Genomic DNA, 26,156 nt, shown 5'->3' with positions numbered 1-26,156 from the left:
TGGGCAGTCATTGACTGAAACATCATTATTTGGTGCATGACTGTGTCTTCTATGCACTTCCTGCCTAAATCCTCTAAAACTCTAATTTCAAAGCACAGAAACCTGGAATCAATCCCCATACAAGATAAAACTTTCTATCATCTCTGGCCATCTTAGACAGTGACCTCAATTTAAATAGGCCTTTAAATTGAGGATAGAAGAAATAGACAGAGGCTTAAACCTGTTGCTTAGAGATTAAAAATTAGGGTTACAGGCTAGAGATACAAATATTTTACTCAGTAAGTGTAGCAAATTGTATCTTCTAAAGTTAGACACAAAAATATTTCCCATACCACATTCTTACTATGTAATATGGATACTCTAACTATTGCATAATGTGATCTATGTCCCCTGAATCCTGAATGGACCTTTATGACTGCCTCAACCAAGAGAGTTTAGTGAAAGTGATACCATAGACTTATGAGGCTAGTTCAGAAAAATGCCATATACTTCCAGCTTTCTCTCCTAGAATATGCAGTCCCAGAACCCAGCTATCAGACTGCCAGCAACTGGCCCATGAAGAAAAAACACAAGCTGAGGGCATGTAGAGACTCTCACTGATAGTCCTAGTCAACAGCCAGTATCAACCAGATATATAAAGAGAGCTCTAGATGATTCTGGCCCCCAGCTAGATGACTGAGTCATCACCAGCCTTCAACACTTCCAGCTGAAGCCCCATACACCATGGAAAAAGACTGTCTTACCGTGCTCTGTTCTAATTCCTGGCCCATACACTTTTTAAGCCTACTAAAATGACTGTGTTACACCACTAACTTTGGAATGGTTTGTCACAAAGCAATAAATACTACAACAGCCTTTGGGTACTAGTAGTGGAGTGCTGCCAAAAAGAAAATCTGAAACATGTGGCATTGGTTATAGACAGAAGAGAGCAGAAACTCCAAGTGCCTTGCGATAACTATTTGAAAGTTTATCAAGCTTGTCCAACCCACAGCCCGCAGGCCACATGCAGCCCAGGACGGCTTTGAATGCAGCCCAACACAAATTTGTAAACTTTCTTAAAACATTATGACTTTTTTTTGCCTTTTTTTTTTTTTTTTTTTTTTTAATTTTGGCTCATCAACTATCATTAGTGTTAGTGTGTTTTATGTGTGGCCCAAGATGATTCTTCTTCTGCTGTGGCCCAGGGAAGCCAAAAGATTGGACACCCCTGCCTCTTAAATGGTTTCTAAGAGACAGTTAGCTAAAGCTAAAGGCCTCAAGGAGGCTGTCAGTGAGGGCTTAAAAGAAAGATATGGTGAATGTTACCAGGAACTGGAGGAAGGGAAGCAATTGGTATGTGCTGGCAGAAAGTTTGCCAAGATTGTTTTCTGCGATAACATAGAAAATAGAAAAAGTAACTAAAATTTGATGATTGCAGAATATTAAAAGGGCACCTATGACAAAATTTGAGAGGAGAGAAGAACTAAAGAATGCACTATTAAACAAAAAAGACTGTTAATTCCTGAGTTCTAAAGTAAAGCTGCGTCTCATACCCAGGATTTCCATATGGAAAATAATTTTTTAAATTAAGAAATAACTTCTGGGCAAAGATCAAGTCCAGGGTGGTGATTAAGCGTCTTTGTGAAGACTTTAGAAATACATAACATAGTGACTGATTTATAACCTTTCAGAGAGACAGAAGGCCCCCTAGGTATCTTCGAGTGGACCACATAGATATTACACATTAAAAAGAAAAGGTTTCTAAGAATACTAAATGTGTTATCCAATGAAAGTTTCGCAGTTTGAGCTCAAGATAGGGAAAGAATAATCGCAAAGAGATTTGTAGGTGTAGCTTTGACCTAATAGAATGTATTATAAGTTGATACATAAGAAACTCACAAGATTTTTTTAAGTAATTGTAACAGCACAGACTCAACAGGCAGAGTCAGTACAGCTCCATCGAACAGGCAGTTCCTCTGAACTCCCAAGTTTGCAAGCTGGAAGCTGGTTAAAAGAATGACTCAGGTGTAAACATGGAGAATTTTTGGTGGAAAAAGAAGATGACTGACTCAGATATCAGAATGAAGAGCCCAGAAGGTGAAAACAAGATCCATGAAAAACAATCTTTAAAGAGCAAGAATAAACCCTAGTCAAGAAAGTGACAACACATCCCTGGCTGGATTTCAGAACTGCTGTGGAACAGTGACTGTTAGGTGCTTCCTGTTTTACCTGTATTTGAAGGGATTTTGTATAGCAGATATTCTAGGACTATCTCAGTATACTCTGAGTGTGTGTGAAGAACGGATAACTTGTCCCTTTAATTCAGAGCTTTTCAGATCAAGAGGAATGGTACTCAAGCAGCTATACTAATTAACCACACCTGAGGAGCACTGTCCACACCTAGACTTGATTCAGACGACAGGTACTAGACTGAGCTGTGGAGACTTGAAGATCTTAAAGGATGAAATCATTCTACTAGGCAGATGGAAAGAATGTGAGCTTTTGTGTTCACAGGGCAGATGGCAAAAGAGTATATTTTCCGAAGAAGATTGCAACCGTATCTCCCATTCCACATACTCTTCTTTTTCTTTTTTTTTTTTTTTTGAGACGGAGTCTCACTCTGTCGCCCAGGCTGGAGTGTGCAGTGGTGCAATCTTGGCTCACTGCAAGCTCTGCCTCCCTGGTTCACGCCATTCTCCTGCCTCAGCCTCCCGGGTAGTTGGGACTACAGGCCCGCCATCATGCCCGGCTAATTTTTTTTTGTATTTTTTAGTAGAGACGGGGTTTCACCGTGTTAGCCAGGATGGTTTCGATCTCCTGACCTCGTGATCCGCCCGTCTCGGCCTCCCAAAGTGCTGGGATTACAGGTGTGAGCCACCGCGCCCGGCCTCCACATACTCTTCTTAAATAACGAATACTACATGGCTTTCAAAGTCATGAAATGTCATGAACTCTACTTTACTCTTTTGGAACATTTTCCTTTGAAACCCAGTCACCATTCATAAAGACACCAAAGCAACTCACAGAAGCCTAGCTGGAGAGGAAATGATGCCCCAGCTGACAGCCAGCCAGCACTAACTTGCCAATGAATTGCCCTATTTGGGCCATCTCAGCTGATGTTGTATTCAGCAGAGAAAAGATATCCTTACCTTTCCTGCCCAAACTGCAGATTTTTGAGCAAAATTAATGATTAGGGTTTTTTTTTTAATCAACTGAGTTTTGAGGTATTTCTTTAACACAACAACAGATGATCCATTTCTGGCCTCATGTATAGCAGTGGTTCTCAACTGAGGATGAGTTTGCTCTCCAGAAGACATTTGGCAATGTCTGGAGGTATTTTTGGTTGTCATAACTGGAGTGGGATGCCAGTGGCCTTTGGTGAGTTGAGGCCCAGAATGCTATTGTACATTCTACAATACACAGGACAGCTCCCCACAACAAAGATTATCTGGTCCAAAATATCATTAGTATCATGGTTGAGGAATACTTACTTAAAGGTTCCCTTGAATAAAAATGGCAGGCAAATGTTAAGTAAATCTCAAGCCTGGCAAAAGTAGCCTATATCTCATTGTATTATGGCATCCCCCAAATCCCAAATACCCAAAGGACAGGACAGGATAGGACAGTTGTTAGGATAGGACTACTCTCCAGAAGCAAAATTTCAAATGCCTCTCTGGAAGGTCATCACAGGGGACAATGGATAAAGAAGGGCATCTCAGTAGTAAGAATTCAGTGCATCCAAAATGGAAGACCAAGAACCTAACTCCACCCCTAGGAAAGTTAGCTCTTATTTTCTCAGTTCTGCCTGATATAATATTTGCTGTGAAACAGTGTGGAACAGAACAGATTGCTTTTGGTTTTTTTCCAAGAAGTTTTACTGTCACTACCTTGCTTTTGTTTCCCCAAACAGAAGCAAGTTTATTTGTAGTGGGTTAAATAATGTCCCCCAAAAAATTCATATATGCCCAGAACTTCAGAATGTGACTTTATTTGCAAATAGGGTCTTTGCAGATATAATTAGTTAAGAGGTCATATTGAACTCGGGTGGGCCCTAAATCCAATGACTAGTGTTTTTATAAGAGAAAGGAGAGGGAGAGTCAGACACAGTCACAGACAAACATACAGAGAAGATGGTCATGTGAAGAACAAGGCAAAATTGGAGTATTGCAGCTACCCCAGTTGAGAACCACTGCTTTGCATGATGCTAGAAATGGATTGTCTGTTGTTGTGTAACAAAATACCTCAAAACTTAGTAGATTGAAACAACCAAAACTATTAATTTTGCTCATAAATCTACAGGTTAGGCAGGAAAGGCGGCAAGGATACTTTGTCTCTGCTGCATACAGCATCAGCTGAAATGGCCCAGCTGGGACACTTCCGTGGCAAGGTGGTGCGGGCTGTCAGCTGGAGCATCAGTTCCTCTCTAGCTAGGCTTCTAGACTGGGTTTCAAAAGAAAATGTCCAAGCAGGAAAGTGGGTGACTGGGTTTCAAAAGAAAATGCCCAAGCAGGAAAGGCAAACCAAGGAATGCCAAGGATTTCCAGCAAACACTAGAAGCTAGGAAGAGGCCAAGAGAGAATTCTTTCCTAGAACCCTCAGAGGGAGCATGGCCCTTCTGATACCTTGATTTCAGACTTCTAGCTTCCTGAGTCATGAGAAAATAAATTTCTGTTATTTTAAGCCGTCTCGTTTGTAGTAATTTGTTATGGCAGCCCTTGTAAACTGATACACCCACTTTACATTGTTTAAGTTGGCTGTTGGTTATGTTTATCATTTAGCTCATTCGAACAAAATCATGATAAACCACATATAGACCTGATTGAGACTAATTTGTATCATCCAGATATCCTGGATTTAGAGTTAGATGCAATTGTTATCTTTGAGATGTGAAGAGTTAAATTTTTGTTTATACATGAAACAGATGTATTTTGGCAAAGCTGGGGGTGCATATGAATGAAGAAAAGGCATGTTGCTGTATCAAGAACACAAGGAATAGATGTAACTGGGAATTATTATTCTTTTCTGTTTAGAGCAGAGACCCCCCATTAGCTCTCTGGGATTCCTTATTCTGTGAAGTTTGGTGAGTACGCAAGAAATCTTGTCTATTTGCTCCATCTCAATCATAAGCCCCTCCTGTCCCCATTAGTAACCATTTTCCTTATATTTTAGCCAATTACTTCCTGCATTTTTAAAGAATTTCATTATTCAATCATGTATCCCTAGACACTATGGTTTAATTTTATCCTTGCCTATTTTTAAATAATTGATATGTCTTTTTAAGTCTCCTAATCTATAGGTACTCCTTTCATCCCCTTCTTTTCCTTACAATTTTCTATTGAAGAACCAAGATCATTTGATCTGTAGAGTTTCCTGCAGTCTGGATTTTGCTGATTTGGTGTTCTTGGAGTAGTTCAATATGTTCTTCTGTCTATGGCATTTCCTGCCAATTGGCAGCTGGATACAAAGACTGGACCAAGTTCAGGTGTTATCCCTTTGGTAGACCTATGGGAGGTGTTTGATACATAATGTCAGATTGTGTCTCTTTTTATGATGGCAGCAGTCAGCGATACTGATTTTACTCATTGTTTTGAAATGGTGATATTCTAATTCTATCATTTTTTAATGCATTAATTGGAGTACTTTCTATAAAGAGGTACATTCTACTATTTGGTTATCCAGTGGTACAGTTCATATTGAAAAGACACAATAAATCCTTGATTCTTTCTCTTTACTTACTAATTCTTTAGATCATTGAATGCTTCCCTATTATTCTTCAAAGATGCCTGGTTTTTAAAATATTATTATGAATTTATAGATATTTGATGGGTTTTAATTTACTGTAATTGTTATCATTATTGAAGCTCAAGTTGACCCATTTTTGGCTAGCAAGAGACTCTTCAAGCTGGCTTAACTTCTTTTGACATGATCCCAGTAGTTTTTCATACCCTCCTTGCTCGCTTCTATGACAACATGTTTTACGCTTAACTTACACATTTTCTGCTTTAGACCTGGAATCAGTCATTTTCCATGAAGTTCTAGGTTCCTTTCAGTGAAAATTTTATTTCAAGATCACAATCTGGGTTCTAGAGATATTCTTTGCTACTAAGTTAGTCATTGTAGTCCTTCTCTGTGGAAAAAGCTAGTAAATAGAGAGAAAGTCAAATTCAAAACTATTATAGTTTAAGGAGTTTAGATTAACTTCTTTCTTATACACCTCGAATCCTGGTTGTCAAGATTACAGGGGATGATAAAATTAGACTATCCCCTGATTACTCATTTGTCTTACTTCCTGTTATATGCATAGCAGCAGATTATGCTAATATTACCACCAATACGAATATTGAAAGTCTGTTAAAATTTGTATATGCTTTCCTCCCATTTTATTTTTATTATATCTACATTGTCAGATCATATGGTTAACATACATTACACTCTCTCCTTTTTGTTCCTCATCTAGTTTTTGTTCTATAGGAGTCATCTATAGAGTTAACACTCACCTCCTTATTTCAATATCTCTCCAGTAACTTTGGTTGTCTGAAGCTCATTCTCTATAGATTCCTCATAAAGGGCTGATGGGATCAATATTTCTTGAGTTCTCGCATGTTGATAAAAGTTTGTCTGTGTCCTTTACACTTGAAAGTCACTTCATATAAAATCATTGGCTCACAGCATCTTTCCTAAATATCTTGCTTCTCCATTTTTTTCTGAGCTAAAGGATTACTATGTCAGATGATAATATAATTTTCTTTCTAAGTTACATACATTTTAAAAAATCTAAAAACCCAAAGGATTTTTCCCCCATTCTTGAAAGTCCAGTAATTTTACTAGGTTATGCTTTGGTATTGATTTTTCTGAGTTGATAGTCTTAGGCATGTACAGCAATCGTTCAATATCTAGTTTTAAATTTTTTTTTAATTCAAGAAAGACTTCTTTAATTATAGTATGTAGTTTTTGTTTTGTTCCTTTGGTTTGGTTTTCTTCTTCAGGGATTCCTATTATCCTTGTGTTTCACATTTTTAGTCTGTTTTCAATACTTGTTACTTTCTCTAGACTATTTCTTTTTCAAATATTCTTCTTCTGTTTTACCTTCTATTGGTCTTAGCCATTATTAGTTTTTTGCTCTTTTATTCTTTTACTTTAGTCTTCATTTTGTTAATATTGTTTTCTTAATTTCTAATTTTTTCCTAAGTTCTCTCACCTCACTTCTGAGTTTTTTAAATTCTGATTTGTGTGATCCTTTACATATATTATCTTGTTAATGCCTTTTAGCTTGTTTTCAAATAATAGCTTATAGTTTTGTTTTGTGGACACATTTTTCTGATGCTCTTTCACTATCTGTAATGATGTTATGCTGCTCCTTTTTTCTCTTTTTTTGTTATGACAACTTTGTATGGAATTTTATCTTGATAATTTACTGTTGCTCATTTTCATGTGGTATTAGCTTTCCTGAACTTTTATAATAAGGCAAAGTTCAGGAAATCTTGCCCAACTCTAGAGAGCTCCATCTTTCTTTGTTTTTTATTTTATTTTATTTATGTATTTATTTATTTATTTGAGAAGGAGTTTTGCTCTTGTTGCCCAGGCTGGAGTACAATGGCGCGATTTTGGCTCACTGCAGTCTCTGCCTCCTGGGTTCAAACGATTCACCTGTCTCAGACTTTTGCGTAGCTGGGATAGTAGGCATGTACCACCATGCCTGGCTAATTTTGTATTTTGAGTAGAGACAGGGTTTCACCACGTTGGTCAGACTGGCCTTGAGCTCCTGACCTCAGGTTACCTGCCTGCCTCGGCCTCCCAAAGTGTTGGGATTACAGGCATGAGCCACCGCGCCTCGCCTCTTTGTTTTTATAAAGTGCTACAAATAAAAATAAGTTAAAAATACAGCAGTACTTTTGAGATTTCCTGACACTGCTCCCCTCTCTGGCTGTGGAACATTTGAAACGTGGTCAGTGTGACTGAGAAGCCAAATTTTAAATTTTAATTAATTTTAGCTAATTAAAACTTAAATAAAATTAATTAAAATTGAAATAACCACACGCAGTTAGTGGCTACCAAATTGGATGGCGCCCCTCTAGGCTTCTTTCCATTGCCTCTACGGCCCCATCCTGCTCAATTTTGATTTCTCTCTAAGCAATTTCTGATTGTGGAAACTCGTCCTAGAAGAGAGTCCTGGAGGGTCAGCTTTGACATAGCACAAGGGCTAGATGCCTTCATTCCCTCCCTTCAATCCTTTTTACTTTTCCAGCTGCTATTATAAAATTGGCCTGAAATGCTTTACAATAAATAACTGGAGGAGAGCAATCTAGTTCTTCCATCCATCAGACACCACCCCACTGTTTTCTTCCCTCCTTAAAACATAATCGTTTATGCATATATGTCTTGTGACTTTCGGTGGTTTGCCGTCATCTGTTGTGTTTTGGGGTTTATGAAGATACCTTATTACCGAGTTTTTTCTGAAGTTTGTCCCTGGGCATTTGGTTTTGCTAATTAGTGGATCTGGTTTTTGTTTGTTTGTTTCTTAATGTAGGCTTTTGTAGAGACTGAAAATTACACTGCCACTGCTCTGTCCCCCTAAAATGCTTGAAATAATATATTTTTAAATAAGGTTTTTTCATTTAAAATAGTCATACTAATCATGGAATATTTTGAAAAGGAGGAAAGAAATCCCCATGGACCCACCAATCAAAGGCAAACTGCTGGTGACATTTTAGTGTATTTGCCTCATGTTCTTTTTCTATGCATGGTATATTTTTGTATAGCTGTGAGCATACTGTATATACAATTCCATATTATATTCTGTTCCTCTAACATTATAATTGTTTTCCATTACAAACGTTCCTAAGTATCATTGATCAGTAACTATGCTAAATCTATCATGTGGCTCATCCATTATTTACTTAGCCAATCCCCAATTTTTGGTCAATTAAAAACGTTATGGGATATTAATTTGCTCTAAGCTACATTGACACCTATTTTCTTTAAAAAAAAACAAAAAATACCCCTAGAGAACAACCTGTAATCTTATACAAGCTGCTAATGAGGAATAATAGGTGTGTCAGACTCACAAAGGCGTTCCTATGACAGGTGTTAATAACTGATTAACATATCTAAAGAGACCTCTTGGGATCACATTAATAATTGATGAGACAGGTGTATCATTTTACTCGTGAAATTTTTACCTCATCTAGCATAGAAAAGTTTTCAATAATTATTTTCCCTGGCATATGTAGTGTTTACTCTGTGTGTGTATTTATGTGTGCATATGTATATATGTTTATGTATGTGTACTTGTGTATGTAGCATCATCTGTATCTTCAGCCCGGATATTTCTTTTGTCCACCAGACTCAGATCCTATTGGCTTTGCCAAATCAATACATACGAAACAAAACCCTTATCTTTCTCAGTCAAATTTTCTTCTCCTCTTTTGTTTTTTACTTTAAGGTGTGTGTTATATCTACCAAGTTGGTGACCCAAAATAGATTTCTAAGAGATAGGAAAATAGAATCCTAATGGATTCCTTATCCTCTCCCTTTTCAAGAATCAGTCAAGTCCAATATTTTCTACCTCTTTAATATCATTGATAAATCCTTCTAACTCTCCACACTCATTCCTACTGCTTTACTTAGGCCCTCATCATATTCCTTGTGGGCTATAGCTAGAATCTCCTGATTAATTTTCCATTCCTTAGACCTGTCCCATTCATTATCCACCCCCATTCCTAGCAATAAAATAAACATCTACAACTTTTTGCCCAAGTGGGGTTTCTGTAATTTAAATAGTTTTTGAAATGTTCAGAAACATTGAGTACACCAGAACACATAGAGCAATAGACAATGGTGCCCACTTGAGGTTAGAGGGTGGGAGGAGGGTGAGGGTCAAAAAGGTACCAATTGAGTACTATGCTCACTACCTGGCTGATGAAATCATTTGTAAACCAAACCCCGGCAACATGCAATTTAATCATGTAACAAACCTGCACATGTACTCCCAAACCTATAATAAAAGTCAAGGGAAAAAAATTCTCCAATATCGACAGAAAGAAAAATCTTCTGCTTGTACTTCCTAAGCCTCTTCCTTTGCTAATTTCCTTGTAACATCTGCAACAGAGATAGATATCCTTGGAGGCATTTGGAAAACTCTTATTACTCCCTATAAGTTTGGGCTTTAGTCTATGTGTTGTCCTTTGTGTCTCTCAACTGGCGCCAGCTTCAGCTAATTGAATCAGAAGTCTAAGCTTATCCAAGCTGGGCTATTTAAAGTCTTTCTGTTAGAGGGATTGAAATCCCAAACTGGGTATTTTGCTTGAACTAAGGTGATGTCAACTAATGAGCTGAGACTGCCTTTATTGGTTGCCCATGTGTGCAGGAAAACAGAGTCTTCAAAGAGGAAGAGCTAAAGCTGATGGAGGCCAAGCAGCAAGATGAGAGACCACATGACTCCAGTGAAGGAGTAGATTCCTTGTTCCAGATGTTGGTAAATGCTTGGTCTAGTTGCAAATGCATCTGGCCCTTGAGTTTTGCAACATACCTCTGTATCCTTAAAATAAAATGCCACCTTTTTAAAAGTAAACTAGCTTGAGGGTTACTATTACTTGTGATATAGTTTGTATATTTGTCCCCACCCAAGTCTCATGTTGAATTGTAATCCCTAATGCTGGAGGTGGGGCCCAATGGGAGGTGTTTGGATCATGAGTGGCTTGGGCCATCCCTTTGGTGATAAATGAGCATTCTCTCGGAGTTCACAGGGGAGCTGGTAATTTAAAATTGTGTGGCACACCTCATCCTCCTCTCCACACACATTCTCTCTCTCTTGCTCCTGCTTTTACCATGTGAAGTGCTTGCTCCCACTTTGCCTTCCGCCATGATTGTAAGCTTCCTGAGGCCTCCCCAAAAGCTGATGCAGAAGGTATGCTTCCTGTACAGCCTGTAGAACTGTGAGCTAATTAAACCTCTTTTCTTTATACATTACCCAGTCTCAGGTATTTCTGTATAGCAGTGCAAGAACAGCCTAACATAACTTGCAATCAAGGGTTTTAACTAAGACACTTACTCATCTTCCAAGACTAAGCCAAGGTTACTCTTTTCTAAAGATTTTATAAATCCCAATACCACCTTCTCCCTGACTCTCACGTGTGCTTCCCTTTACTTGTAACACTTCATTACTCTTACATGCCTGCTACTCCCATACTAATCTATAAACTGCTAAAGAACAAAGGGAATGTCTTACGTATTTTTACATCTCTCCAGTGATCGTTACAATGAAGGATACATAAATGTTTAACACATTTCCCTCATCGGATATTATAATTTGACAGCATATAAATTGAATTCAACCTGAATATTTTGTTCTCTCTCTCTTTCTCTCCTCTGTCTCTGTGTGTGTGCATGTGTGTGTGTGTGCGCGCCCCTGCACACGTGCGTAAAATCTAATATTTTTATTTACTTTTCTAAGGATAAAGATCTTAAGAACATTCCTTAGTATTATTCAGTATAGTATATTGATTTCCTCTCTACTTGATTCAAACAGCAGAGTTGGGCATTTATTTGGCTGATGTTTCCATAAGTTTTGTGGAAAAGTCAAGTCCAACATTGACTAAAGCACTCTGGTGGTAACAAAGTGAGATAAAATTGTAAAGTAATATCTTTCCCCACAACTTTACCAAAAATGCACTTTCCAAAGTCACCAATGATCTCCTTTTTGTTAAATCCAAAGGGCATTTGACCCTTTTCTACAATTTGACATTTGTTAACTAGTTAATTTCTTCTTCAATTTCCTTTCTTGATTTCAGGGATTTGACTCCTAATTTTTTTCTTACCCTTAATCTAGCCCTTATCTCTTTTATGTGTTTCTCTTGCTCAGCCTTGCTCACTTGGTGTCTTTGATATTCTTCTCTTTTATTTTACTATCTCCCAGGCTCATCTGACTTCTCAGCCTTTAATTATTTATTTATGTAGGATGTGAACGCCTAAATCAGCACTCTAGTCCAGGTTTTAGGATGTATATTTGTATACTTCATTTCAATATCTCAGTCTCAAACTCAATATATTAAAAATTGGATCCTTTATGTCTACCAGCAGCGCCAAAGAAAGCACAACTGAACAAAACCCTGACTGTCATCCTATATTTTCTTTCTGAGCCATCCATAGAGGTGATCAGGATAGAAATGTGTGCCATCTTCTATTCATTCCACTATCATCAACTACATGTAGTCATCAAACCATGCCAGTTCTACCTCCTTAATAACTGTAGCTTAAAACCTGAATAACTGAACAAAAACTTGCAATTTAATTCTTTTAACACTTATCTACCTCAATTTTATTTTTATAATTTATACATAATCTATAATTACTTTTCTATAATTGGCACAGTGATAATTCCAGATAAAACTCACTGAATTTCTATTTTCATCCTTGCCAATGGTACACACACAATGTAATGCTGAGAGGGTTGGGAGGGAAGAATGGGAGAAAGGCAGAAGTTGACAGTTTAAAAAAAAATGTTTCCAGATGGTTTTCTTAGTGTCATCTCTGCAACCTCATCAAATAAGGGTCCAAAATTTATGTTACAACATTTGTTTGATGCCTTATTTAAATTGCTTTACTGGACATTTTCCATCTGTTAAGCTCTCTGAAAGAAACAAAATTGCCTTGTCATAGCTAGACCTCATGTTCCTGTACACTTATACAGAGGGCAAACTTTGCAAGGGCCCACAACTTTCAAGGTGATTTGGGAAAATGATATAGAAAAGTTTTACATCAAGTGAAAAGAAAAATGCGTAACTCATTTTGGTAATTTCAGTTTTAATTCTTAATAGGGTAAAGGAAACATGCACATTATAAATCAATGCTCTGTGTTAACAAATAATCAAGTAAGCAGAGTTGCAAGTATTTGCTAAAATGAATTTTGGATATTTTTAGCTACCAAATTTCTAGAGGCAAGGTAGACATAGATCTGGACCTGAATATCTGCATTATTGGGGAATTTTTGTTTGTTTTATATTGTTTTGTTATTTTTAAAAGTAGGTGTCAAATTATGTCACCTGCTGTCTGGGCAATGTTATTTTTTGCCATAACCACAAATTGAAGAAAATTGACCGCTCTTTTTCCTTACTCAACATGCTCTGCTTCCAGCCCCAAACATCTTTGAGAAGATGTTTAGATTCATGAGCAATGCCTCTGTCCCCAACAGGCTAAGACATTAGGCAGGTCCCTGCACCTCTGGTGTCCTCAGTTCCCCGCAAAATGAGGAAGCTAAGACTAAGTAATCTTAGGCTCCCTTCCGGACCCACCAATCTGAAGGTATTAGATGCAATTGCTCCTGAATTAGGGCATGAAATGAATTCAGCTCTGGTGCACCAATGTGATGACTCTGCGTCATCAAAGCCTGAGCACAAGATAGGCCTAGCACCATTTCACACAGCACAAAGGGCAACCCTCTACTCCCAAAGGAATGACACCTGTTTCTGAAGTGATTCACATCATGTTTACTTTTGAACAACCCAATGCTCAGGAAACAATCTAAGAATCTTCACTGACGTTAGGGATGTAAGATACGGTTTCTTGACAGTATTTGGGATTTTGCAGAAAAGCAATCGAGGAAAGGGCATCTCCACAACGCAATAGTGAATTTAGTGCCCAAGGTCCATCACAGGAATCCCTAACGATCCCTACAATCTCTCTCTTTCTCTTTTTCTTTTTTTTTTTCTCTCTTTGCTCTGAAAATAAACTGAGAAGTTAGTTTGAAAATAAACTGAGAAGTTGGGATACCTATTCCCCTTGACCCAGATAAAAAGTCCTGGGCAAACACAGGTACAAATTGCCAAAATGGAAAAAGTTCTGCTCTATCTTCAGCTAGAGGGAGGCTGGATCCCAGCTCTTTAAAAGCGGCCCGTGGACGCCCAGAGCATCCTCCGGGGAGGAGGTCAGGGTCCCCGAGCTTGCCCCGCAGGGCGCCGCCCCGGACGCGGCCCCGCCCTTCACCTTGCCAGCGCCGAGCTCGGGCCGCGAAGGTGCGTGCGGCGCTCGGTGATTGGCGGCGGCCCGGGGCTGCCCGGCTGCCATTGGCTGCCCGGCCCTCTTTGTTCCCGGGTCCCTGCCGCAGGCCGGCTGCGGCGGACTGGGCGGCGGAAGTTCGACGGCGCCGGTCGAGTGGCTGCTGGGCGGCGGCGTGGGAGTTCCGCAGGTTCCCCGTGTCCGCAGCGGAGCCGGAGGCCAGCTGAGCCCGGCCGTGGGATCCCGGACTGGAGGAGGAGGGGACCCCACAGGACGCATAAACATGGACCTGGAAAACAAAGTGAAGAAGGTAGGGGGGTGCTCAGGGGGGCGCTTGTGGCGGGCACTTGTGGCGGGCAGCGGCTGCTTCACCTGCGCGGGTCGAGCGGTGCGCGGCGGCCGGAGGTGCCGAGGCGGGTGGGGCTTGCGGGCCGCCTGGCGTGAGCCCGGCTCTGGGTCTGCGGTGTCCCGGGCCCAGAGACCCGGCCCCCGGGTAGAGTAGGTGCCCGCCGGCCCTGCCAGCTCCCCAAACTCGAGAGCGACAAAATTGGAAGCGCGAGCGAGGGCGGGCGCGGGGCTCTTCTCTCCCGTCTTACGGAGTCCCAGCGGTTGGAGGTGTTGGAAACTTAATACTTAAGATGTTTTAGCTCTGCCTGTGCCTCCTCAAAAGGACGAGCTTAGGGCGAGTGCGGGCGAGACCGTGACACTTCCTGGCTCAGGAAGTTCAACTTCATTAAGCCTTTGTGGTTTGGGGCTCTGCTGTGCTTTGACAGCTCTGACCTCCCTTCCAGCTGGGCTGCCTGGGGCGCTATAAAATGAGTGTTGATTTAATGCACTGCCTTCGCACCCGTGCTGGTGATAACTTCTAATGTGAATTTTTTTTTTTTTTTGGTCATTCATTACTTGTCTACCGAAGCACTGCCTCCCTCTTAGGGAATTATCTGTCAAAGCGCGCATTCTCCCTGTTTGGCAGGGAGTCCCAAAGGGCGGTTGTCACCAGCGTCTCAGCGCAGGGAGACATTTCCAGCCTGGCTGCTGCCTCGCAGGCATTGGAACCGATGGCCTTACCTGAGCCACTCCCGGGTTATGCGGAGCCTGGTGTCGCCTGGGAGAAAAGGGTGGGGACCAGACTGTGACTCAGAAGGAATGCTGATGTCACATTCGAGTGAATTGCCCTGTGCGAAAGTTCTCCTCGTTCCAGGGGATTTGCTCATATTTTACTTTGTGGTAAATTTAAGCTAGCTCTCCCTTATCGGATAGGGAAGTTTTGCAGAGAGAGGAAGGGAAAAATAAAAGTTTGTTTTTTCTCTTACTCATAGTTCCTAATATTCTTATTTTATCTTCTAAACACAAAGTTTCTGACTTGAGCATTAATTCTATTTTATGCCCAGGATTGGATTTTTGAAAATGGATAGAAAGTATTGTGTTAGGACTGCAGAGTTTTCGGTTAGGAAGCTATTGACCAATAAAAACTTGAAATGAGAAAACAGTTTTTTTCATTCCTTAGGACTGAAATTCGCAAGCACTCAAAAAGGTATCCAGGAACAGAAAAACATAAATTGTTGAGAGTAGCGTGATTGCATTCTATTCTCTTTCCATTTGGTTTCTTTCTTTTTTTCTTTTAAGTAACTGATATTTTTGGTTTGGGGGAAAAGCGGGGAAAGCATTTTTCTCGCTTAGCTTTCTGTTGATGAATACTACATTCATTTAGTTTTCAAGTGGGTAAGAGCTACTTAATTTAGTACTTGTCTAAAACTTGAGGGGTCTTGTCCTTGCTTTTAAGTATTTATTTGAAGACAACTTTGTCAAAGTAAACATATTTTGGGTTGGCCAGGAAGAACAGGTGAAGCACAGGATTTTTAGGGTAATGACCCTATTCTGTATGATACTATAAAATGGCGGATACATGTAATTATACATTAAAATCCATAGAATGTAGAACACCGAGAGTAAACCCTAATATAAACTATGTATGTTGGGGATAATGATGTGTCAATGTGTTTCATCACTTGTGACAAATGTACAGCACTGATAACGGGATGTTGGTAGTCCGGGAGGCTGCTTGGAGATGGGGAGGCACGGGGGAGGTACATAGGAACTTCGAATTTTCTGCTCAATTTTGCTGTGAAGCTAAAAAATGCTTTAAAAAACAAAGTCCGTTTAATAGGGGAAGAAAATTTTTGAAGCTTTTTGAGACAAGGAGTAATTCTGAGGGAAAAAAGTTCAAAGTTAAAAATTGTATGTGCTTGCAAAGGAAAAATGCAGACGTTGTTTATAAACAATTTTCTTAGAGTTTGAAAATGTGGATTATGATAAATAATGCCCTTGACATATGGTATAGTTTTCCTCCTTTATCCCCCACTTTACTTTTAAAAGTTATGTTTTCAACCAAGAATCTTAACTTCCTCTAATTCTCCTCCTCTCTGCCTTTACCACCCCAAAAAGAATTCTGTAAATTAAAGGTTTTAGAGAGAATCCCATGATACAACAAATCCCTGTTTCACTACGTTGTCTTCACTGATGATTCTTAGAACAGAATCCTCACCTGGTAAATTGGAAGCTATTAAAAAACTGCAAAGATGTCCTATTTGACTCCAGTTTGTGTGGGTCCCTTAATAGATTTGATATTCTAACAAGAAGTTTCCCAGTACAAAAGTTTGGAAATCTCAGGAATGTATTTCACAATCTTGGCCATACTCTCAAAAAGAAATTTACGTTCCTTTTAGCAATTGTTTTCTAACACATCCAAAGAAGGAAATATTACAAGACTATCTGATTTACCAGCACAGTCTTCTCACCCTATTTTGGTACCTAGTTTTCAAGTCGCCTTTCTTTTTGACTCAGTTATACAAGAAAATTAATAGTTTGAATGTACCTTGAGAAAAGGCAGATTAAAAGTTGGAACAAAGACACAACCATTTAAATACAACTAATATGACTTCTGTTTTAAGATGTGTGACATTTTTTCCTTCCAAAACTTTTACATTGTTGATTTCATGAAGAATTTCTTCCAGACAGATGAAAAGCATTATTTTTCCACATTAACATTTCATGTAAAAAGAACTAAAGAGGATTGTCTTTATTAAGCAGTGATTGAGATAGATGATACTGTTATAAAATTCTTGGCTTGTAAAAGGAAAGCTCATCCACATCAGTTGTACAGATTGGGATTAATTACCAGTTAAAACCCACCATCACAAAGACAAAGGGTTTTTATAATTAGATTTTGCTATATTTTGTTTTGTTTGAAGTAAGCGAGCTGTTGCTAGGATGTGAGAGCTGGTTTGGTTATACAAAGTTTTTGTTTTAATAATATTTTAGAACAGAATTTGATTCTGTGTCCTTGCCCTGTCTTCTGAGTTACACATCTAGACCTCTTTCTTATTGTTTAAGTCTCTTGTTAATTGGCTTTGTGTCAGTATGGTCCATGTCTGCTTGGGAAAAACAGTGGACTTTGAGAAGGAGAAACAGTCTCATTTTGCGATAAATGGTAAATCATGGCCAACAGCCAGCTGTTTTCCTCTTTCCTTTCTGTGCTACTCTCCCATGAGAATTACTTTTTTCAATTAAGAACATACCAACAGAGAAAGAGAACTTCAGTAGTTTCCCTTTTACTGCCTGGAATTGCTGCAGGGCTTTATTTTACCGTGTTCATTTTTTGTCTCCTCTCTAACGCCTTTATTTTGATTAATCCTAATATTTTGCATACTTTTCTTAAGACTCTTATTTCTTTAATTTTACTTTTTTAAAATGTGGTGCATTTTAAAGATCACATGTTACTAAAAATCCCCTTTCTCTGTATCCAAACTTGTTTTCAAAACCTTTGTCATTAGCCAAAAAAGCATAGTGAAACCAAGTGAATACTATTGGAAAAAGGACTGAACTACAGAGATGATTTCCATTGGAAATTAGAATGAGTTATTTGCCTGAGGTGGCCCCTGGTTGAAGTGGAAAAGGCAATATATGGTGACCTGGATGCTCAAATCTACAATTGGATTCAAGACTTGAAGCCCCTCTTGCTGCAAGAATCATTGGCAAGGCTAAGGGTAAAGGTAGGGCAGGACACATCCAGGGCTTTGCTTTAGAGGTGTTCTGCCTCTCAGAGCAAGTGCAGAAGAAAATGAATGGTCCTTGGCTGGGCTTTTATAAAACTATTCTCACCCGTGGTGTGATTCATTACATTGGTAGAATATGAAAAGTCCCTTTCTCTTAATTGTCCTGAATATTGGTTGGAGAAAAAACTATAGTAGGTTTTCTATTGATTCTGTTCCTTTATGCTGCCCTATGAAGTAGAAATAGGAATTTATATGTCTACTGGCTATTACCTGTGTTCCATCAACTCACACCATGACTTTGCTTGTGCATGCCCATACTCCATCCATAGTTCTAAATTTTTTCCATCCTTCAAGGACCAACCCCTCACGCTGCACACTCCTCTAGGAAATCTTTCTCCATGCTGCCACCTAGATGAAAAATATTTTCTTCTTTTCTCCTGAATTCCCAAAACATGTATTGGTAACACTTAGGACACTAATAACTCTCCACCTCTGGATTATACTTACCTGTTGTATGTTTCACCTTCTTACCTTGCGTACAAACTTCTTGAGAGATGAATCCATATCCTGTTATAGTTGCATGGTTATTTTGTTTGCTGTTCAAAGCAACCTTAGGAAGTAGGCCTTAGCCCCACTTTCAGGATGAAGAAACTAAAGTTTAGATAGTGTAATCTGAAACCTTTCTATAGAGAACTTTACTATGAACTTCAACCATAATCTGAAGAAGCCATACTCCTTTCATCATGTCGACTAGCCCGAGTCTTATGTTCTTCATCTTGCTCACTAAATATATGTGGAATGGTAACTGTTATAAAAAGAGAAATAAAATAAGATACATTTCAGCATTTTCACTCATGTTTTAAAGGAATTATATTTGAGGAAATGGTTTATATTCCAATAAAATCACCATCCTACTAGTTTCTGTATATTGTTTCTACTTTATCCATGTTGTATGTATTACCTTTAGTGTAAGTTGCCATTGACATTCTTTGGGCAGAGGCAAAGTATACAAAAGTACAAGTTTGTGAAAAGGAATTTCTGGGAAACTTCTACAGTCAAAGAAATAGCATAAACTCCAATAATACTCTCTACCTGTCTTCTAAGTTTCTTCCAACTTCCTGACTTTGGTGTGAGCCAATGATAATGCTGTTTCCTAACTATGTAAAATGGCCCTGGGTAACAGTGACGCTGTATTTGGCTCTCTGTTTTGTTAAGTTTAACCAATGGCATCTGGAACTATAAAGGGATACTCATGGTCTTTTCTCCCTGTTGAGCTCTGCAGTTGATAGAAAGCCTTACACATAGCATGAGTAGGCTACACCTCTTTTCCCTAGTAGGAAAGTGTTCAGAGTACCTCTGGAGTGACAGTCCAGACAGCTAAGAATAGAGCAGCTAAAAAGAAACAACAAACAAACAAACAAACAAAACCTCATAATATTGGGAGGAGAACTATTTTTTTGTTTTAATTTCCCATTCTTCATGCAGAAACATTTCTTGTGAAGCTGAGAAGCTGTGCAAAACACCACAATGATCAGATATTTCATGAGGCTCTCATGGAGCTCCAGCATGACATCCAGCATTATGAGCATGGGATCAACATCATAGCTCATCAGTGTGCAACACGAGTTACCAAGAGGGGCCTTCTTAGTGGAAAGAGAGTGATAAATTGGTAACATGGAAGCTACTTCCTGTGTTCTTTTTCTGAGAACTAGAAGAAGGAATACAAGTTGGCCCCATGCTAATGTGTATATACCTTTTTTACATACCAGTCACCAAAGTGTGTTTAGAAATTAGGAAAGGTCAGTAAGTCTCCAGTATATATAAACATCTATAGTGTATGGAAAGGTCTTCCATAATATATCAGTTTTCTCACTTCCATTTATCAGTATAATATATTTAAAGTTGCCCTAAGCTGAGAGTTGGTAGATCCAAGTCCACTGTTTTTTGTGATGCTGACCACTTTGGCTATCAATTTCTATTTATATAAAAATCAGTAGGGGAACCAGGTGATTTCTGAGACGTCTGCAAGTCCTGTGACTCTTTGATCATAGGAAATAATATCAGTAGTCTACCACATGTAATGATCCACAGCGCTTTAAAATCACACAAACAAAGAACATATAAATATATGTGTAAATAAATACATAAAGGAGATGGCATAGTTTAAATGTTAGTGAATTCCATGAAGACCCTATAGATTGAACCAAATAATTTTTTCCCACAAATCTTAGCTCGTTTCAACTTGTTTGTACTTAATTTTCATAATACTTGTGGAGGTATTTGAAGATATTAGGTTAAGTTTAATTAATTTAAATCTGTAGTATAAGGCTCTGAAGGCTGTAATAGTGTGGGTCCCATAAGTCTAGGAGTGATATATTACTTACCTTGGTATTTAATTATGGGAAAATGAAAAATAATGGAGCGTTTATTTTCTTTAAAAGTTATCTCTCTCAAAATAAGGCTGTTAAAAATTTTAAAAAAAATTTTAAAAAAGAAAAAAAAACCTATATGAGTGCTTTTTTACATACCATGCACTGTTCTAGACTCTGGGATTATAGTAGTGAATAAGAATGACACTGAACTTAAGCTTATGTCATAGAATTACGCTATTACAAGTGATGATAGAGCAATGTAAATGTTGAAAGTAAGCACAACTGGGATTATACCCGTCAGTGAACTCTTTATAGGTTAGCAGTACCTACATTTCTAACACAGACAGTCAGCAATTTTGGTGGTGATCCCTGGGCTTGATTCTTGGTTTTGCAGACTTTGTAGTTAGGGGTTCTTATTTCAGTTGTTTTAAGTAATGGCAAATGTAAAAGAAATGGGAAAGCAGCTTTTATGTATTAGAATGTGAAAAAGATTATGAATGCATAAAGCTATACAAATAGACTTACACCTATAATATACACAAACTGTAAGTCTTCTCCCCTGATTACAAATGCATTACAAAAGAGTCATTCTTGGATTTCCTGTTTGCAGTCATAGCTAATTTTTGTTTGGTAACTACTGCCATGGTAACCAAAATTATGATTTTAAAAGAATTGTTTATTAAATCATTAATATACAGGAAATTGTTTTACTTTTTACAAGGTGGTGGTATCCAGGGAAATTATATTATTAATTATGAAATCAACTTTTTCTAGGAGAGGAAGATAAGGAAACAAAAGACTAATCAAAAACATTTCAAAACCACAGATTTTCAGGATTTTAAAGAAAAATAATTTGGTAATTGATAACTTCACCACTGTTCTTTGAGTAAATATCCATGTTTAAAAATTGCCTCAAACACTATTAGAGGATTAAATTTAGAAGTTATGCTTTTCAACTAGCCAACTACAATCTTTGACTCTCCTACAAAAGAGCTGCAGTTTAGCGTGGTTTTGTCAATTTTCTGTTCTAAGTGCCCTGTCTGCCTAACATTCTAGTTAGTAATGGGGAATTAGAGCAATAAGGGTATGCATGACTATAATTTTCTAAGTATCACTGCATTTATTTTGGTCAAATTCAAAAAAGTAAAAGAGCGTAGTTTAGAATTGCCAATTTCTCTGTTCCTTAGTCTGTTAGAATGGTGGGGTGTCTGCTCAGATTTGAGCATGGCTTAAAGTGGGAGAGCTTTATTAGAAGCCAGCCAGTGGGGATTGCTGAGATCTCGTCTGCTGAATAACAGCAAAGTTACTACTGTGTAAATATACTTAATCTGAAATGCTGAATTATCCTCAAACTATGAGTGATTCAACTTGTGTTTATCATTGTGACATTCTGGCCACTGTGAAAAGCTGTAAACAGGAGTTTCAGGGTGTTCAATGCATAGCTTATCTGAGCAGCGAGCCCGGCAGAAAAGATGGGCTTTCAGCCCAACAGAAATGCCTTGATATGGAGTCCATTAATGCATCTCTAGCCACAGTGAACTTTTCCCTTGCCTTGTTTGATAATAAAGTGATATCATGTTTCATTGAAAAATGACCATGTAGATGTTAGGTGGATTTTTGTTTTTATATGAGTGTAATGTGACAGTCTTAACAGAATGAGTCACAAAGTAAGGATCAAGGATCTGATTTTTCCTTTATGAAATCCTGGCCTACAATAAAAATAACTTGGGGTTAAAAAAAGTTACCGTTTGTTTTTCATAGAGAATATTAAAAGTACAGTTTAGATTTAAAACTACAGACTCTAAACTCCATATCTATCAGTATCACCTCTTGAGCAAAATATGGATGTCAGCTTTGATAGATTTAAAAAAAAAAGGAAGGAAGGAAGATGAGTGAGCAAGACAGATGTGTAAGTTAACTACAGTGCTGGATAGAATGACGTAAGTGCTATAATACACTGTTTTTCTTATCTGGGATAAGAAACCTTTTTATAAACAAAAATTTATCATGGGCTGATATTTTTAAAAACATAGTAAAAATTACTAAAACAAAAGACAAATACAGGACCAATTAAAAAATATTAAATGCAAGAGACACAAAATTACTTTAAGTGTATAGTAGTTCCTAATTGCCTACTGTCAGTTTCTCTGCCTATCTCATCACAGACAAGTGACTTACAGTTTGTGAACTGCCACTTTGAGTAGCACAGCAATAATAGAAATAAAATGGTTATGAAGTCTCAGAAGCAGAAGTAACTAACTTTAATTGTGTGGGTTGGGATTATTTTATCAAGGAAACACCTATAGAATAAAGAAGCTTTCATTAGGCAAAGAAAGCATTCTATAAAGAGGAAATAGCATGAACCAAAGGTACCTGGCTGTGAAAAGTCAGTAAAACCACCATTACCATTTTCAGTTTTGTCTCTCCTAAAATAAAGCTAAAGTAGATGAGCGGCAGTAATTTGTAATTTTTCCACAGTACAGATTTGAATTAAAGAAGTGTATCACTGAGCTAGTATAAGACCGTAGGCCACAGCTGAAGAGCTTCTGATCTCCCTTGACTTGGATGATTATTTAATACATTGTGTCATCTGCTGAGAGAGAGGAGGAAATTTCACAGTAGAGTCTAGCTTATGTAGGCTGATCTGGACTCGGAGCTGTGGACTGGGACCATATTGGTGCTAGGTTTTCATCCTCCTTAGATCAGTGAAGCAAACAGTAAAGGTCATGCCCAACTGAAGGAGCACCTTTTAAGCCTCTTCTTATGCCAAAGCAGTCATATGTCCAGTCCTGAAGTCAAGGAGAGGAGAAGTCTAGTCTAGCAACTATGAGGCTGCGTCAGGGATATGATGTTGAATGCTAATATGTGGGAATGAAGGATTGGGATCATTACCTCAGTCTACCACGTGTGCTACAGAGGGACAGTTGAATGTAGGGGCTTGAGGATACTTTTCTGAAGATCTTTCATGTATCAAGAGTATTCTGAGATGATATTCTGTACAGTATCACAGACTACACATGTTTTAAAGCAGGGTAGTTTTTGGTCATTCCAAAAAACTGTAGAGGAGAGTTAACTTTGCAGTATCCCTTACTTGATTTTTAGGGTGTCCATTTTTCAATCTAGTCACTCTTCTGTTAGCTTTGAAACATAGACCTCTCCAAATTCATTCCATCCAGGTCATGTGACTTCCGTGTTACATGAAGAAATGTAAAACTCATTTATTTGGGAAATGGCAAGTTGCCTAAGGTTTTGAAGGGGAATTACAAAATATTACCTTTTATATACGGCAACAAATGGAAAATATATTCTGTAAACATTCCGATAATATGGGTTAGACTCTATCTGTGGTAACGGAATAGAAGGTTATCCCAAGAGAAATAGCAGAATTTAAAGGTAAAAAGAGGCAGGACAGATTTCAGTGTCCTAACTCCACAGCTCTTTTAAGATGTCACCGGTAAACCAGTAGTGATGTTATTCATTGTTACTTTTTCATGGACCAGATGAAATTAAGCCAGAGGATAGAATCATCCTGTGGACCACCGTTGCCCACTTTTCTCTAACAGTTAGGGAATTTAAAGGGAGCAGCGCAGACTTTGACGTTTCCAGACATAGATTTGGATCCCACCTTTGATATTTACTCAGTAGTTTGGCAACAGTTGCTCCTTGGTTTCAGATATCTAATCTGCAAAACATGGATAGTACTTCTTTATTGGATTATTGTGTACTGTAAACGTGTAGAACAGTGCCTGACATATAGCAAGTACCTGATCAGTGTTGATTATTAGTGTTCTCTGATCAGTTTTAAAGGCCCTGGCCTTTATTAGCTGTGTGAATTTGGGAAAGCTACCTAGCCCTGTAAACCTTAGTATCCTCATCTGAAATGGGTTTCAACTATCTACCTCACAGGGTTGTAAGGATAATCAAGATGAATATCTTAAAGCACAAAGTATGGTGCCAAAACATAGACAATAAACAAATGTGTCATAATCCTCTTCAAGAAATCCAATCTAGAGGGAAGAAAATCCTGCATAGATCTTCATGCTATTTCACAGACCCCTGAATATATCATCAAGAATTTTATGATGGCATATTCTCAGTAAATTGTTGCCACTTGGTGTTTTGTTGGACACAAAGAAATAGCCATTTAAAGTTGGATAACTGTGGGATATATTAACTTACTGGATTTAATATATCCTTTTGCTAATTTAAAATTTAATATATTTAATGTATCCTTTTGCTAATTTAAAAATTATTCTGATTTTTATTTTTACAATGAAATTAAAGTTTATAAATATTTCCAGAACTTGAGTACCTACCATGTGCCAATCGCTATGCAAAGGATTCAAGGCTGTGTATATTAGGTTCCCTGAGAAAGCACTTGAGTGAACACTGCAATGTATTGTGGTCCAGTATAGGAAACTGGCATGTTTCCCTGATTGGAATCTTCCTCAGAGTTTCTGAGGTAAATTACATAAATGGTTAAAATTCTTAGCAGCACCTCCCATTAAAAAGTGGAGTCTATTTTCCTTCCCTTTGAATCTGGACTGCTTTCTGACCTACTTGGACCAGTAGAATGTGGTAGAAGTGGTGTGTGAGTCCTAAGCTTGGACCTCAAGAGACCTTGCTTGCTTCTATTGCTCTGTTACGGGTATTTAAGTCTTCACAGCCTCCTACGGTGAAAGCTGTGTAAAGAGTCTTACAGAAGACTGTCCTCACTTGAATTACCCTGATATTCCTCTGTACATATGAAAGAATCAAGAATCAATGTACTGAAACTTCTCTGATTTCATTGGTGGCTTAAGACTGAACCCACTTTCTACTCTAGACGAATCTAATTTTGATTTTTGTGCTTGTTGTTCCATTAAAGTGAAGGAAAATTAAATTAACATGCAACTGCAATTTTATCTTAGTTGTAAATAGGTGGTATATGCATATTTTGAAAATTGTCTAATTTCCTTGAATCACTAGACAAATTTTAAGTGATGTCTATGTACCTTCTTTAGTGGTATAGTCTAAATATAGAGCAAAAAGTATGGTAATCCAAACTACTCTCTGATACATCAGAAGTTAAAACATGGGTCAAAAATTAGTTAAGGCTCTTTGATTTATGCAGCACAACATATCAATAAACATAATTCTTTTTTTCCCCCAGAATAAGGGATGGTATGAAAAGGGTATGCAATAAATAAATAAGCAAGCATGAGGACCTGGCAGTAGGGTTCTTACATCTCTCCCTTTCTTTCCTGGTTTCCAAGACCCCTATCCTTGCTGTAAGACTGTGTTTTTGTTGTAAATGCCTGTGAATGCTAATTTGGGGCAAAAGAGAAAAATGAGAAGATTGTCTTTTTCCACCCCCTTTTCTGTTTTCTTTGCTGTCTCTGTTGGGCATTACTCTGTAGGTTTCCTTGGATCCTCTTCTGGAAAGCCTCCTTCAGTGAAGCCTTCAGCCAATACCATGAGCGTTTTCTTTCATTCTCCAGTCTGTGAAAACACATCTGTACTGCCATCTTTATCTGCATGTGCTCCAGTTAGATAGTTAAAGAATTAGTGGCAATAAATCACTTAATTGTACAGTCACCCTACTTATACCTTCACCCATGTATTATAATGGGTTACCTCTGAAGAAATAATACCACAGCCCTTAGGCATGGCAAGAATGATCACAGTATTCAAGTTTGGGGATAAAGAGCCTTAATTAAGACCTCTCAAAGCAGCTCTCTGTGGGATCCACCCTTTAGAAGCAGCTGTGGAGATAGTG

At 38.2% G+C, this 26,156-nt stretch overlaps 1 protein-coding gene across 1 annotated transcript in view; it reads left to right on the top strand.

Annotated features, from left to right (window-relative positions):
- The first annotated feature begins 14,072 nt into the window (after positions 1-14,072).
- Positions 14,073-26,156, top strand: part of TES (testin LIM domain protein) — a 50,087-nt gene continuing 38,003 nt past the window's right edge. Inside the window, 1 exon segment of the mRNA NM_001168713.1 lies at positions 14,073-14,281. Within this exon segment, the coding sequence (NP_001162184.1) occupies positions 14,255-14,281 (27 nt within the window). The 5' untranslated portion in view covers positions 14,073-14,254.

This window comes from Papio anubis, chromosome 4 (genome assembly GCF_008728515.1).
Source record: "Papio anubis isolate 15944 chromosome 4, Panubis1.0, whole genome shotgun sequence".
NCBI lineage: Eukaryota > Metazoa > Chordata > Mammalia > Primates > Cercopithecidae > Papio > Papio anubis.
The sequence above is the reverse complement of the archived record's forward strand: the minus strand, read 5'-3'. Positions and strand labels throughout refer to the sequence as shown.